Here is a 13,623-nt window from a genome sequence, read left to right on the forward strand (position 1 = left end):
GCTCTTCGTACAGGCCTAGCACTTGAGATCCTGAGAGGGAACGCTCGAGTCTGGCAGGTACGTCTCTTGTACCTGCACAGCTAATGTTGGCCTTACAGGCCATCTGTCCAGCTGGACAAGAGGCAAGGCAGGTCATCTGTGCTTGTGGACAAAGAGGGCAGCCTTTGAGTTGGATGTTCAGGGTCCCTTGTGGACCTTTCTCTATCATGCTGTACAGTCAGCAGTGCACCTTATCCACCCACCAGTAGGAGAAACCCGTTCTAATCAGACTCCCTTAAAAAGATTCAGAGCAATATTAATTCGGTCCCTCTAGGGGCTTCCCTTTGGTTCTAGACCACCATGATCTGAGCAGGGGGTAAGGATCCAAGAATCTGTATTCTAACCACGCTTCTGATGTGCACTCTAGCTTTTCCTGGCATTAGAGGCATCTCTTTGATCATATTCTCTCCTTCTCTTATTCAGTCCACACAAATCCATTCCCATTTCCATACTCCAGCTTCCAAATATACCACTCGAGTTCAGACCAGAAAAGCACAGCTGTGCAGCGGATAGCATATGGTGCACTCCAGCTGCCAGGCTCTTCACTCACTCTGTGCGCTGTGCTCAATTTTATTTTTCACAGACCCAAGTACTCTCTGCTGGGCAGAAGCAACAGCTTTTAAAACACATGTTGAGATGTATCAGGTTTTTCTACCTCATGGGAAAGCTTGTTAAAGTTGAGTTACGTTCCGCTAGACAGGCTTGGTGACTAGACTAACACAGAGCCCAGAGGATACCGTCAGGGTTTATATTAGGCTTAACAGTTGCCCCTTACTGCGGGCATCCTGCTCGATCCATGATTTATTTACTGACTCATATGGTAAGTCATGTATGTTTTAGGCCTGGTAACCTTGGGGAGTGCTGCTTATTTCAACTGTATCTAACTGGGGAGGCTTCCAGCATATACAAATTTAATAGCAGCTCTTCTTCCTGTTGTGTATGTTTTTTGGGGGGGCTAGTGCCCTTTGGATCCCAGCTGTGTATCCTATTAGATGTCTCATTCAAAGGTCGTTGAAGTTTGCCGATCGGTCCATTGACTTCATTGGGCTTTTGCAAAGATGAGGCTCTCGGACCCACGTCTGAACCAAAAGAGGCAAATTTTAAAGGACGGTAACTGACACTTGCACCTTTGCTTTTCTCTCTCCCTTTGTTAAACGACATTAAGGAACTCAAACCAAGAGTCTCGGCCTGCTGTGTCTAACTCGATGCAGCGGCCACAGCAAGGACAGAATGTCAGCCTCCCCCTGGACGTGGGCACAGCTCAGCTGGCATCAAGGTGAGAGGAGTCTACCATGCCTTTAACTTTGGTCATCTCCTCTCTCTTCCCCTACCTGGCCTTCTTGTGTTTATAGGCCTGTCAGTTCTCTCATCTTGCCCCTACTTTGCTCTTTGCCAAAGGAACAGAACACTCTAGGGTTAAAAGTCTGAGTAAAGAGTGCCAAAATATTTATTACAGCAATCAGCTGACCTAGTTAAGTAGCAGGGCTAATGCTGAACTGGTAATTAATTTTTAAATGAGCGGAAAAGAATAGCAGCTGATCTGCTGGAGTCCAATGGGCCATGCAGAAGATTGATTGCTTACAAGAGAGTTGAATGGTTGATGCTGTGAACCTCTGTCGCAGAAACTTCCTTTTGCAGGGTGGAGTCTTAATCTGGTCATGCTGGAAAATGTGTGGGTTTTTTTGGTTTTTTTTTTGATGGGGGTTGAGCATAGGCAGAATCTCCAGTAGTACTGTAGCAGTCCTGCTTGCTTTTGTAGAGACACTCAAATTCCTGGCTGCTGGCGGATCAGGGCTCAGTTGTTTTTAGCAAGACCCAGTTCTTATTACATTCACGTTCTATTTTAGGCAGCAGCAGCCACAACAGACTGCGCTGGAAGTGGTCCCAGGAAGAGAGAGTCTGTCCAGTTATGACCACTCGCAGGTAAATCAGCAGGGATCTTGATGGTCTTTGTTCTGTGTGTTGTGATCTGTTCCTGACTATAGATGAAAACTGGCCCATAGAGCAGTAGCTTGAGGCCACTGCATGGGAGTCTGAGCTGCTGGGTTACACTGGAGCCTATGCTGTGACTTTTTGAGAGAACAGAGTTGGGCCTGCCACCTGCCCTGCATGAGTAATGCCCTCATCTCTCCATCAGGTGCTGGCACAGCCTCTCCGGCAGGGCAGGGCAAAGCTGCCTCCAGAATTCTGAGTGCCCTGGTGCTCAGTCCCTCTGCTTGGGGTGCCCATGTCCCCCTGAGAACTGCCTCTGTGCACTCCCCATTCTTGAGCTGTCAATACATTCAGCACCATCAGTCTGGACCCATCCAAGTGGACATTGAGTCTGCGCTAAAGCACCTTGCAGACCAAGGTGTATGTAAAAAGACAGGCAACAAATGCCCTCTGCTTTTTATCATAGGCAGCAGCTTCCTAAGTGGCTTCCTCTGTAACCTCATAGGTAACCTTTCTTTGCCCTCTGTTTTGCCTATTGGTTGCTCGTGCTTATATCTCCCTCCTATGATCCAGGTTGCTGTCCAGCCTGTGACTGCTGCTGGCCCAGAACGCAGCAAACCACTGGAGAAAACGGAGGCTCTGTTTAGTCAGGAGAGGGACCCACGGTTCAGTGAAATCTACTCCGGCATCAATACAGGTAGGGATTGTGGTGTGCAGATTGCGGAGTTAGCCTAGAGGTTCAGTTGGCTGTGTTCCTCAATCTTAGTCCTGGCTTGGTATCATCACTTGTTCTGTTTAAATGAATCTAGTGCTAGGGACAGGTGCTGAAGTGGCAGCGGAGAGAGCAGTCCCTTCTTTTGCGGAACAGGAATGTCTCCAGCATCCCACTCACCCACCAGTCTGCCTCTAACCTTTTCCCCCTGATTGCTGCCTTCCCAGCAGTGCCTTCCTCACTGCAGTCAGCATCTTGGCAACGCTTCGGGAGGACAGGGGCAGTCTTTTGCCCTACGCCTTGGGCCAAGTGTCTCAGGTCTGGGATCTCCTCATAACCCCTTCTGCCTATCCCCAGAGAGCAAATTTGTTTTCCGTGACTCAGAACAGACAACAGTGAACGTCCTAAGCCCCAAAAAGATCTTAAGGCCAAGCTTATTAAAAAACAATTAAGAGGCAATCAAATTACATAAGCTGTTAAGGAACCATCTGCGGTCTGAGTCTGGGTAATGTCTGTAACAAGACTGTCCCTTATCTAGCCAAGCTGTTTAAGCCAAAGAATCAAACTTGACATGGAGAGCTCAGGTGTTTAGGTTCCTTGCTAACAGCCTTTGTCTTGGCCTCCCACCCTTGGCATTGCCTTGTCATGGGCGCTAACCTGTTTGCCTTTCTTTCACAGATCAGAGCAAAGTCCTTCCTGCCAGCACAGTGCCGGCCAATCAGCCGCTCTTCCCCCAGGGAAACACTTTCACTCCTGCGCGGCCCACCGAAAGTTTCAGGTGAAGTTGGCGTGCTGGACTGGGGTCGGGTTGCTGTGAATTTTATCTTTCTCTTTCTGCTCGGTTTGTCCAGGCTTAGTTTTCTGGAGGAGCAACAGAAGAAACGAAGGTGACAGTGCTGTGTGGTGTCTGGCCGCTGCTAAAAGATAATTGGACTGTAATAAATATCCAGAATGAACAGACTCTGTTGCGCTAAAGGGGACTCCCAGTACACCAGAATTGACTGTTTCTTGCAAGTGCTGGATCATATCACAGTGGAATATGCCTGCAGTTCTTAAAATGCAAGTTTAAAACCCCTAGGAAACATGTGGCAGGGTGTCTCTAGTACTCAGACACCATTGTCTTTTCATTCACTGAAGCCACTTGGTTTTGCATGTTTGCTTATATTAATTGCCTGCTAGACACTGGTGGAAATATTACTACAAGTGGACAGACAGCATAGGCAGGCGTGCATGCTCTGACACATCATCTCCAAGTTGGGCTAGCAGCCCAGCACGCGCTCTTGTTTTGCAATTGAGGTATACAGGTTGTGTGGGCATTGTGGATTACCTCCAGATGCATAGTACCTGTCTGCCTAAGCTTGTAATGCCTCCTATGGTGCATCTAGTGGTAATTGTTAAATCTAGGCTAACTCTTTTAACCATTTTCTCTCCTACAGTAGGAGCAGTAGCATGGTACCCCCTGTCATCAACATCCAGCACCAGCCTGCTTCAGCAGGCCAGATTTTAGCACAGATTTCTCGCCACTCGAATACCACTCCAGTCACTGCAACTAACTGGGTGTCGGCGACACGACCGTCGTTCACGGCACAGGTAACATTTCTCAGATTGCCCAGTGAGCCTTTTTCCAAGGGATACCGGTTTGCAACAAACACACACCTTGCTGTCATGAGAATTGCTCTTTCGTTAGCAGCTTGTAATATTAGTGCTCTGAGGGGGTTGACTTCTGAATAGCAGAGTGATGGAGAAATTCCTCTGGCACGTGGAATGCGTTGTGTTGGATGCATTCAAGAACTCCAGTTTGACAGCGATCACCATCTCTTAGCAGCTGAAATCCCAGCAGCTGCTTGTGTGAATTGGTCCAGATCATTTCTAAGGAGACTGGTGTTCGACCTCCACCCTGAAAACAATTGCTCTATCATTGAGCCGAACAGGCACCCCCCCCCCCCCCGGCACAATCAGCAATAAGAGTAGAGCTCGTCTGGGCAGGAGACAGAACTTCCGCAGGGGCCAGTCCCAGACGAGAATGATCTCCCCCAGGAACAAAGGCCCATCCTAACCTTCCACTCCAAGGGCAAGGTTCATTTCTCTGACCTGGCCTAGATAAATGCATAGCAACAGGTATATTTATAAGAACCAAAAGAAATCCCCTATTAAATCAAGGTACTTCACTGTACATCTTTCTCTGTCTGCGAAGAGAACAGATATGTGACAGATGTGTAGTTGTGTTGCTTAATGCACGGCTGGAAGGCACTCAGGTACCTGAGAGAGTTCCTCCAGATGCCGGGCTGGGGCAGATTGGCAGGGAGAAGCTTGCAATGCACATGCTGTACCTTCTTTGCAGCTGGGGAGCATCGCTCACCAGAGCTGCGTCAGTCCAGCACCCGGTGCCGTTTTCAGATTAGAGCAGAATAAGTACAGCATTTACTTCTCTCTCATTGCTGTTCTAGCAAGTGGCTTCGCAGACTGCAAAGACTCGATCCCCTTCATTTGGAATAGGGTGTTTCCAAGGCACCCCTTCCTCTTTCAGTCCAATGTCAGCACCTAGTTCCACAGCTTCCCCTGGCGGGGCTGCTTATCCACCCCTCGCCAACCGCGGCACAGGTTTCGGTAAGTGTCGTTCATGTCGCACAAGGAATATACGTCGGATCTTGCTGGGGGGTGGGGGGTGGGGCCAGGATAAAAATCTCCTTTAAAAAGAGGCTTGTTTGGATTTGTGCTTCAAGATAGGGCTAGGGCCAAATTTGGGCCAGGTGCGGGCAGATGCAGCTCCCCATGTCCTTCGTCTGTTTTTGTAAAAATGTCATGGATGCTCTACTAGTGTTACTTCTAAACCTGAATTCCTGCCTCTCCTCTCTGAGCAAGGGGTGACTGAAACCGAAGAGACTCCAAACAGCTGCAGCATGGGCTTGGGGGGAGGAGAGGGGACTCCTAAAAATTCATAGGTTGATTAGAGTTGGAAGGAACCACTCGCATCCCATTGTCCTGACCTTGCCAGAAATTCAGTCCAGAGCTGGTTGGACAATACCAAGGATGAATCCTTCATACTGCAGGATCAGATTTCCCTTGCTGTTAAGTGGCTAGGCGTTATTGCCATACTAAGTTGTCCACCTGAAGCAATACCATTGACCAGCCAGTGCTTGTGTTTACTGACCCTTAAAAGCTCTTGGGTAGAGACTCTTCTGTGGACTCAACTTGCTGACCTTATTACTCTGTTGAACAGCCACTGAAACTGGGCAGACCCCAGCCCAGTTTCAGACACGGACAGCGGAAGGAGTTGGCATATGGCCTCAGTGGCCAGGACAACACCACGGGCGGAGCTCTGGGGAACAGCACATCCAGCAGCAGCCGAGCCAGCCTGAGGTCTTCCCAGTAAGATGGCATTTTCGTAACCCGTTGAGGGAGGGCTGTAAATCCTGGTTGAACGTATGGGCTTGGTTTACAGAAGTGCAGGCTCCTTGGCCAGTGTGATGTGAAAGCTGTAATAATCCCAAGTGGGGCTGGATCGCAGGGGAGGAACTGGTCAAGGGATCTGGAGCTGTTCACTTCTATTAGGTAGCTGGTTTGAATCTGGCTGAGTTTGGGATCCCAGCAGGGCCTGATGTGTTCCAGTGGACAGGAGTCCACTTCACTCAGCACTGCCAGAATCGGCTTGACTCACCGGTCTCGGAGGTATTGGGTGCTGTCTGAGTCTTGCCCGGGTGCTGTCTGAGTCTTGCCCACGTGCTCAAGGTTTAACTGATCATCATATTTGGGGTCAGGAAGGAGTTTTCCTCCAGGGCAGATTCGCAGAGGCTTTTCGCCTTCCGCTGCAGCATGGGGCACGGGTCACTTGCTGGAGGATTCTCTGTAGCTTGAGGTCTTCAAACCACAATTTGAGGACTTCAGTAACTCAGACATAGGTTAGGGGTTTGTTACAGGAGTGGGTGGGTGAGATTCTGTGGCCTGCACTGTGCAGGAGATCAGACTAGACTTCCCCTCTGAGGCGTTTTGTCCATAACTGGGCTAAGGCCTCCGGGTGAGGCCCTGTGCAGAACTCGTGTTGCTGCCTGAGCTGGGCCTGTTCTGTGGAGACAGGGAACAGTTGGGTTTTTAAAACAAAGTACAGCGCCGTAATGACTGTTCACAGAATTCCTCTGTGTTGTGCACTCCACAGGGTCTGGTTGTCAGCTTCAGCCCCCCATATGCTCAGGGGCATGTAGCTACAGTTAGTCACTGATCCTATGAGAAATATAGCTTGTATCTAGACTACGAAAGGCAGTTGGAATGTGTCTGGCGGACTCTTTAGGCTGTAAGCTCTTTGGGGAAGGGAGTATCTGTTCTGTTTTTGTACAGCGCCTAGCACAAAGGGGCCTTAGTCCATGATGGGGGCTCCAGCTCCTACATGCGACTACAGGACAGATACAAAACTTATTTTGTTCTTCCAGGACATGCTGTCAATGCTGGGAGACCAGGGAACCAACTACAGCAATGAAGAATTCCCTGACTTAAATATATTCCCTGCCTTTTCAGAATAAAATTTAAAAAAAAAAACCAAAAAACCCAAACCCTTATATAAATATCTACGTGTAAAGGAAAAAGCACCTAAGTCTTTTTTCTCAGACCCCTGAACTTTCTAAACACTTCCTACTTCCTGGAGGTGGAAATTTCCAACCAAGAATCCAGGATGGACAGCTTGTCCCGAAGGAGGAGGCGGGGTCTCTGCAAAGCTGCCAGCCCTACGTGGAAGATGCATGGGATTGTTCATCAGGCGGCGTCAGGACTCATGAAGCATTGGTGAATGCAGGAGGGAGACTCCCACAGACTGCAGGATGCATGCAAGAGGCTTACTCTGTGCACTGGGTTGGGAGGAGAGACTCCTGGCTCCTTCAGAAAGCATCTCCCAAAGTTCGAGGTGTTTTTTTAAAAGTTTCAGTCTTTGATACCGTGACTTTTTTAAAGACTTATTGTAACTGCTTAAATATTGGAACCTTTTTCTCAAATGTTACCCTAGGATCGAGTTATAAAGGGTTAACACACGCTGGGGATTACAAATCCTTCTTGGCTTACCCAGCCTTTCTCACTGGGACTCCAGGTCACCTCAGCAAGGAAGCTTTTGTGTCATCTCTCTGGAGAGGAAAGAGTAGGGTTATTATGGGCTCCCCGGCTTGTGATCAGGGTGTGTTTGAGGAGCTTCCATGTTCAGGAAGAACGTGTTTGTTTGAAATCCCATCTCTCTTCCATAAACAGTGCAATTAATATTGGTATTTTAGTTAGCATGACCTATAAACTTGGGGATTTTTCATTCACTTAAAGATGGGAAAATAATGAGCCATAAAGTGTTAAATTATCATATGTAGCTTTGCTTTCTAGATGCACCAGTCCACAAGTGATGGCTTCAGTGCTACCATAAACCAGTGTTAAACGGGTTTTCAGTGAGTGTATCTGTTAAGACTAACATGGCACTTTTAGTGCAGCTTTACCATTTTTATCTCATTTCCCACAATCTCCATTTCTGAGTTGTAGGCCCAGCTCCTGTCGGAAACAGACTCTTCTGCCTCTCTCGCTTCTGGGTAAGGGATCTGGTAAATAGCCAAGAATTGTGCTCTTCACTCAGCTATCAGAGTGGCAATCTCCAGTCTGATGTTCACTGATCCCTTAAAGAACTTCTTACTGCCAGGTGCTGATCTATTGCCAAAATACAAAGTGGAGGAGAGCGAGACAGGTGTTTAACTTGAAGATTCAAGCCTTGTGTTCACATTTTCTGGCACCTTCCCTGGAAAAACTTGTGGCAAACTTAGCGCTCCCTCCTGGCCCTGTTTTCTAAAAAGTGATGGTGAAACCGTACCCATGGCAAGAATTTGCTGCTTGCATTCAGTAAGTAGATCTGTCTGCTGTTGGGTTCAACACTTGGAAACTAACTCTCCAATGCTGTAGTGGAAAAAACAGAATCTTTCCTGAAAAGCGAAATCTTTTTTTCTTCAGGATTAAATGTGTTGGAAGCTGGTCTTGTTCCTTTAAAGCATGCACACTGCTCCATGTTAAATGAGATTAGGGATGCTGACCTCCTGGAATGCCCTGGGGTGACTATCTTTCAGCCAGTAAGGTCAGAGCTAGACAAATAATGGAATTTCCACTGGTTGGCAATTTTGCAAAAGTAAAGAAGAAATTTGGCTGGGTCAAATTTACCATTTCATTTTGATTGTGAGCAATTTCAAGCTTCTGAGTTTAAAAAAAAAAAATCAAAGGAACTTTTGAAACTAAGTTCTTTGGAACTAATATTTCAACCTTTATAAAAAAAATTCAGTGTCTTATTTCATTTTATTTAAACAAAACAGAGAACTGAATGCAAATTCAAAGTGTTTCATGGATGCAGAATCTGCATTTTTCATAGAATAATTTTTTGTGCAAATAATTAGAGGGAGGGATAGCTCAGTGGTTTGAGCATTGGCCTGCTAAACCCAGGACTGTGAGCTCAATCCTTGAGGGGGCCACTTAGGGATCTGGGGCAAAAATCAGTACTTGGTCCTGCTAGTGAAGACAGGGGGCTGGACTCAATGACCTTTCAAGGTGCCTTCCAGTTCTAGGAGATTGGTATATCTCCAATTATTACTATTACTAATTTTGCCAAGCTCTAGTGGCAAGATTGTCAAAAGGAAGGATGTGGTCTTTGTCAGACTAGTAGATCTTGCGGCAGGTGAGGGTGGAGCAGTGTTGAGGGGGAATCTTTGCCAGCTCACATGTACCCTCCGAAGAGCAGATTTCCGAGACTTGTAAGGCAGGTAACCTCTCTCTGTGGAAGTATTGGAGCAAAACAAATTTGTGTGAATAACTGTTGTAAAGTGCGATGAGACGTTTAATATTTTCTGTATCCTGCCAGAGATGATATTGACACTAGGATTAGAAGAACTAAACCTATACTGTATTCTCACGCTTTCGTTGGTAAAACAGTGTTCAGACACTAGTGACCTTGGTCAAATCTTCAGAAATTCCGAAGTCCCGTTTCAAAAGTGATTCAAACAATCGCTTTTAAAAAATCACTTATGAGCTTTTGAAAATTTTACCCATATACTTAATCTGCTCTCTGCTGGGTGGATTATAAGGGTGTGGAGCTGAGCTAACAGCAATAACTGCATTTGGCTCTTCTCTTCAGCTCTGGCAGTTCACCATGTTCCCAATAACTTTATCACAACCTCTTTGGCTGTGCAGCCTGGGGGTTTTCTCAGGCTTAGAGCAGATCTGTTTGGTAAAGTTGTAATGTGTTAACTCTCCCAGGTATTTCTACTCAGTAGGGCAGTGTCTGCCTGTGAGTTAATTTGCGGGGCTTGTGAGTTAACTTGTATTAACAGGATGGCAGAAGCATGCGTGTGAAAATGACTGTGACATCTCCCGAATGGTAAAGCTGTAGTCATTTTACCAGTCTCATAAAGGTGAAAGGCAGCTCTGACCTTGAAAATCAGAATGAATCTGTTGACAAATGCTCTGAAACTATATGGCCATAAGGAAAAAGAACCTGTTTCTACAGAAATCATGTACTGTATGCACGCTATTGTAACACGATATTGAAGAGAAACTCAAACCTTTTTTCATTCTACCACTAGAATCTTTCCTGGGGCTTGCCGGGGGTGGGGAGATCACTTAATAAGGTCAGTTGCTTGGCTTTGTGTTTGCATCATTTTCTGGGGTCAGTTCTCTCCAGTGGTGCTCTGAATTTCCCATCTCTAGGGCAGAGAGCAGGGCACATGCGTGGCCAGATGAGCTCCTGCTAGCTGGGTAACGACCTTCTCCACCATCGCATTCATAACTCCTGGGTGACTAGGTTTGTTTGTTTCTTAGCTGGGCTGCTACCAGCAAGGGGGAGAACTTGGCTCTTAAGCTGAGATGATGGCCCTTGCCAAGGGAGACTTGCCACAATAATGGCTTGACCTGGGGATACCATTTTCCCCAGGAGGTAGCGTTGCCCCCACTCGTGTTGCTCACTCGTGGGCCCTTTTGTGCGGTGTGTTGTCCGCAGGGAAAAAAAGGACGCACGTCACTGACTCAGCGCTATTGTGTGGGACAAGAGTCCCAGAGCCTACATCAGGCTCCTAGCTCACAACACCTTAATGCGGTGGGATTCAGACAGCTCCCTTGCCATCCACAAGACCAGAGGTTTCCAAACTTTTCTTATTAGCTACCCTCTTCCAGATCTGCCAACTGCCCATAAACTCCTACCCTTCTCAGCACTGATACTTTGTTCTTAACACTACCTGTCTTGAGCCATCGGTCCATATTTCACTGTTATGTACAGTTACAGTGCGATATATATAACCAAAAAAACCCACCCTAAGTTCTGAGCTCAGTTAGATTGGACAGTTACTAAGCAACTGAACCCACGCTGTACCGTGATTGGAGGTGAAGGCTCTGTACATCAGCAACTCTTGTGTTCTCATTGGTATATCTTGAAGTTAAATTAACTACTGTATTTTATATAACAAATTCCCACAGAGTTTTAAAGCTTCATTTGAGTAGCCTGGTATGAAAATGCAATAAATAAAATCTACTGTTACACAATTTCTATCACGTACCCCCCAGAGACGTCTTGCGTACTCCCAGGGGTATGTGTAACGCACTTGGGGAACCCCTGGTGGTGGTGGGCTTAGTTTGGTGTTCTAATACTGTTGGGGTCCATATGACTACTTTATAGTCTGTAAACCTGATTTTAAGCACCCAATAGGGAGGATTCAGCAGCTCTGGTGGGGCGGGCAGCCAGCCAGTCATAACTGGTGGGAAGCCCCTCTCCTCTTAGAGCTCAGACTTCACGGGGTTTGACCTTGCATTCCTTGGAATTAAATCAGTGCAGGGATGAGGCTTTAAGAGCCTGATCCTATGAAATCTGACATCCGATGGGAGTGGCCAGTTGTGCTCACCCTCCTGTGGAATGACACCCTGACCCTACACATGTAGTATACCCCGTGTGCGTGCAGATTACACCGCGACCTAACTGAATTATCACCTGGCAGCCCAGCTTAGAAACCAAAAAATAGCTCTGTTTTTGCCATGCAGGTGAAAAGAGCTTGTGTGAAATTTCCTTCCCTGTTCTGGATGCAAAGGAGGTACAAAGTCTTATTCAAACAAAAAATCCAATAGGCTAAATGAAAAAAGGTTGACTTTCACTCGAGTCCTGTTTTTGATAATCAGATATTTTTAAATGTGAGTATTTTATTGTACAGTTTGGTTGGGGAGGGGTGGGGGACGGGAGATGCTAAATGTTTGTTCTTTTTTAAAATGTTCTGTACTGAAGGCTTTGTGTTGTGACAGAGGTTGCATATAATTATATGTAGCAGAGATTTTACAAGAAGATATTTTTTTCCTTTTTAAAAGTGCAGTCTCTCTCTTTTCTGCTAGGTGTCTTTTTACAAGCGTTCTACTGGCCTGACTAAACCTATTTGGCTTGCAGTGCCTCCATTGGGCGTGCTAACGGCCCTGGGTCTAAACGTGCCCTGCAGTCCCTGACGAGGCTTCAACCTGACTTTTTTTTTTTTCCTTCCCAATCCTTCTCCCTAACTCTGTGTCAGGAGATCTCCCCACACGACTAGCAGCACGGTTCTCTTGAGTCGCCTAACAGATTTTGAAAGGCTCAAATGGGGCGGTTTCATGCCCAGCTCCTGTTGAAAGTGAACGGGAGCTGGTGCCAGATTCCTCCAAGTTGGAATCATTGGAGAGACTTAAAGGGAAAAATTTTCAAAAGTGCCTCAGGCTCCTGAGTGCCTAAGTCAATTTAGAAAAAAGGGACTTCAGGCTCCTAAGTCATTTAGATACTCTTGAAAAATTCACCCTAAATCCCTACCGCTGTGTTCTTGCTCAGAAGATTCAACTCCCCAATGTGGTAAAGCCCTGCAGATCCCAGTGGTGACTAGCTGTCTGCTGTCCTGCATTGGTTTGGGGAGCAGAGTAGCTTCCCCCCACCCAAACTGTGGCTATGTCAATAAGTGCTGCTTTTGCGTGTGCCAGTCTCAGAGTATGTTTCTAGACAACTCATCGGGCACCTTGGGGGTGTGCCCTGTTCTGGAGATGTTCAGAAATGTTCTGACCAGTGTGCGTGGTCTGAGGAGATAAGTAGTAGCGCTGTGTTCCCCACTGCCCAGAAACTTAATATTCCATAATCTCTGGCCTCAATCAAGCACCGACCATCTCAGTTGTTTTTCAAATGTGCATCCCCCCCTCATCTTCTCCCCGCCCTCATCGCTTGAATCAAAGCCAGGCTTTTTATCAATGACCAACAAGTTCATGCCAATCTCCGGTCCCTCATAGCCAGCGCCGTCCTTCCTGCTGGGGCTGATTAAGAAGCAGAGCGGACCCATTACTCCAAGCGTCGGCAGGGCTGTTGCAGGTAACCAATCGTTGAGCCATAACCAACACAGAGCTGAACTCTCTCCTGCCATCTTGATCCACCCCACCAGCATCTCCTGACCTCCCTGGTAATGCCGTGGAAGCGAAGAACAACTTCATGGGTAGAAGAGTGTTACCGAAATATTAGGTCTGCCTAGCTGAGAGCCAATTAACAGCCTGACAGGGATAAGGAAAAACGCTTTATTCTGCAGAAAAAGGAGAGCCTGTACCTTGGTACAAAAGACTCTGTCTTACACAAATTTCACAAACCTTTTATACACATTCAGACAAAGACCCTTGCATGTTAATACTTGATTGGTAAGTGTAAAATCTCATGTTCCCCTTATCTGAGTAGTACTGACTGTTTTGGAGCAGGATCTTCCTGCTCTGAGGCAGAGGAAAAGAGAGAGTGAAAAAGTTCAGGCTACTGTGTCCATGAGCAGTACTCACCCTTCCCACCTACTGGCTGCTTGTAATCTATTAAGGGGGGTCAGCCAGCTTTCACAAGAGGAAGTTTTCTGCATAACAGATGGTGTAACGTTGCTCTGCTTGAGCAACTTGGCCCCATCCAGTACAATCAAGAAAGATGATTT

At 46.9% G+C, this 13,623-nt stretch overlaps 1 protein-coding gene across 5 annotated transcripts in view; it reads left to right on the forward strand.

Annotated features, from left to right (window-relative positions):
• The window catches only part of ARNT (aryl hydrocarbon receptor nuclear translocator), a 42,244-nt gene extending 30,223 nt beyond the window's left edge, over positions 1-12,021 (forward strand). For 4 of the 5 annotated variants that reach the window (XM_050931063.1, XM_050931065.1, XM_050931066.1 and 1 more), the window contains 8 exons: positions 1,205-1,315; positions 1,887-1,962; positions 2,545-2,668; positions 3,362-3,461; positions 4,123-4,273; positions 5,131-5,290; positions 5,904-6,052; positions 7,108-12,021. In XM_050931063.1, the coding sequence (XP_050787020.1) occupies positions 1,205-1,315; positions 1,887-1,962; positions 2,545-2,668; positions 3,362-3,461; positions 4,123-4,273; positions 5,131-5,290; positions 5,904-6,052; positions 7,108-7,197 (961 nt within the window). In that variant the 3' untranslated portion in view covers positions 7,198-12,021. The remainder of the gene's footprint in view (positions 1-1,204; positions 1,316-1,886; positions 1,963-2,544; positions 2,669-3,361; positions 3,462-4,122; positions 4,274-5,130; positions 5,291-5,903; positions 6,053-7,107) is intronic. The other variant, XM_050931068.1, reaches the window with a different exon arrangement.
• Positions 12,022-13,623: the final 1,602 nt, after the last annotated feature.

The sequence above is a fragment of the Gopherus flavomarginatus genome, chromosome 20 (assembly GCF_025201925.1).
Source record: "Gopherus flavomarginatus isolate rGopFla2 chromosome 20, rGopFla2.mat.asm, whole genome shotgun sequence".
In the NCBI taxonomy this organism is placed as follows: domain Eukaryota; kingdom Metazoa; phylum Chordata; order Testudines; family Testudinidae; genus Gopherus; species Gopherus flavomarginatus.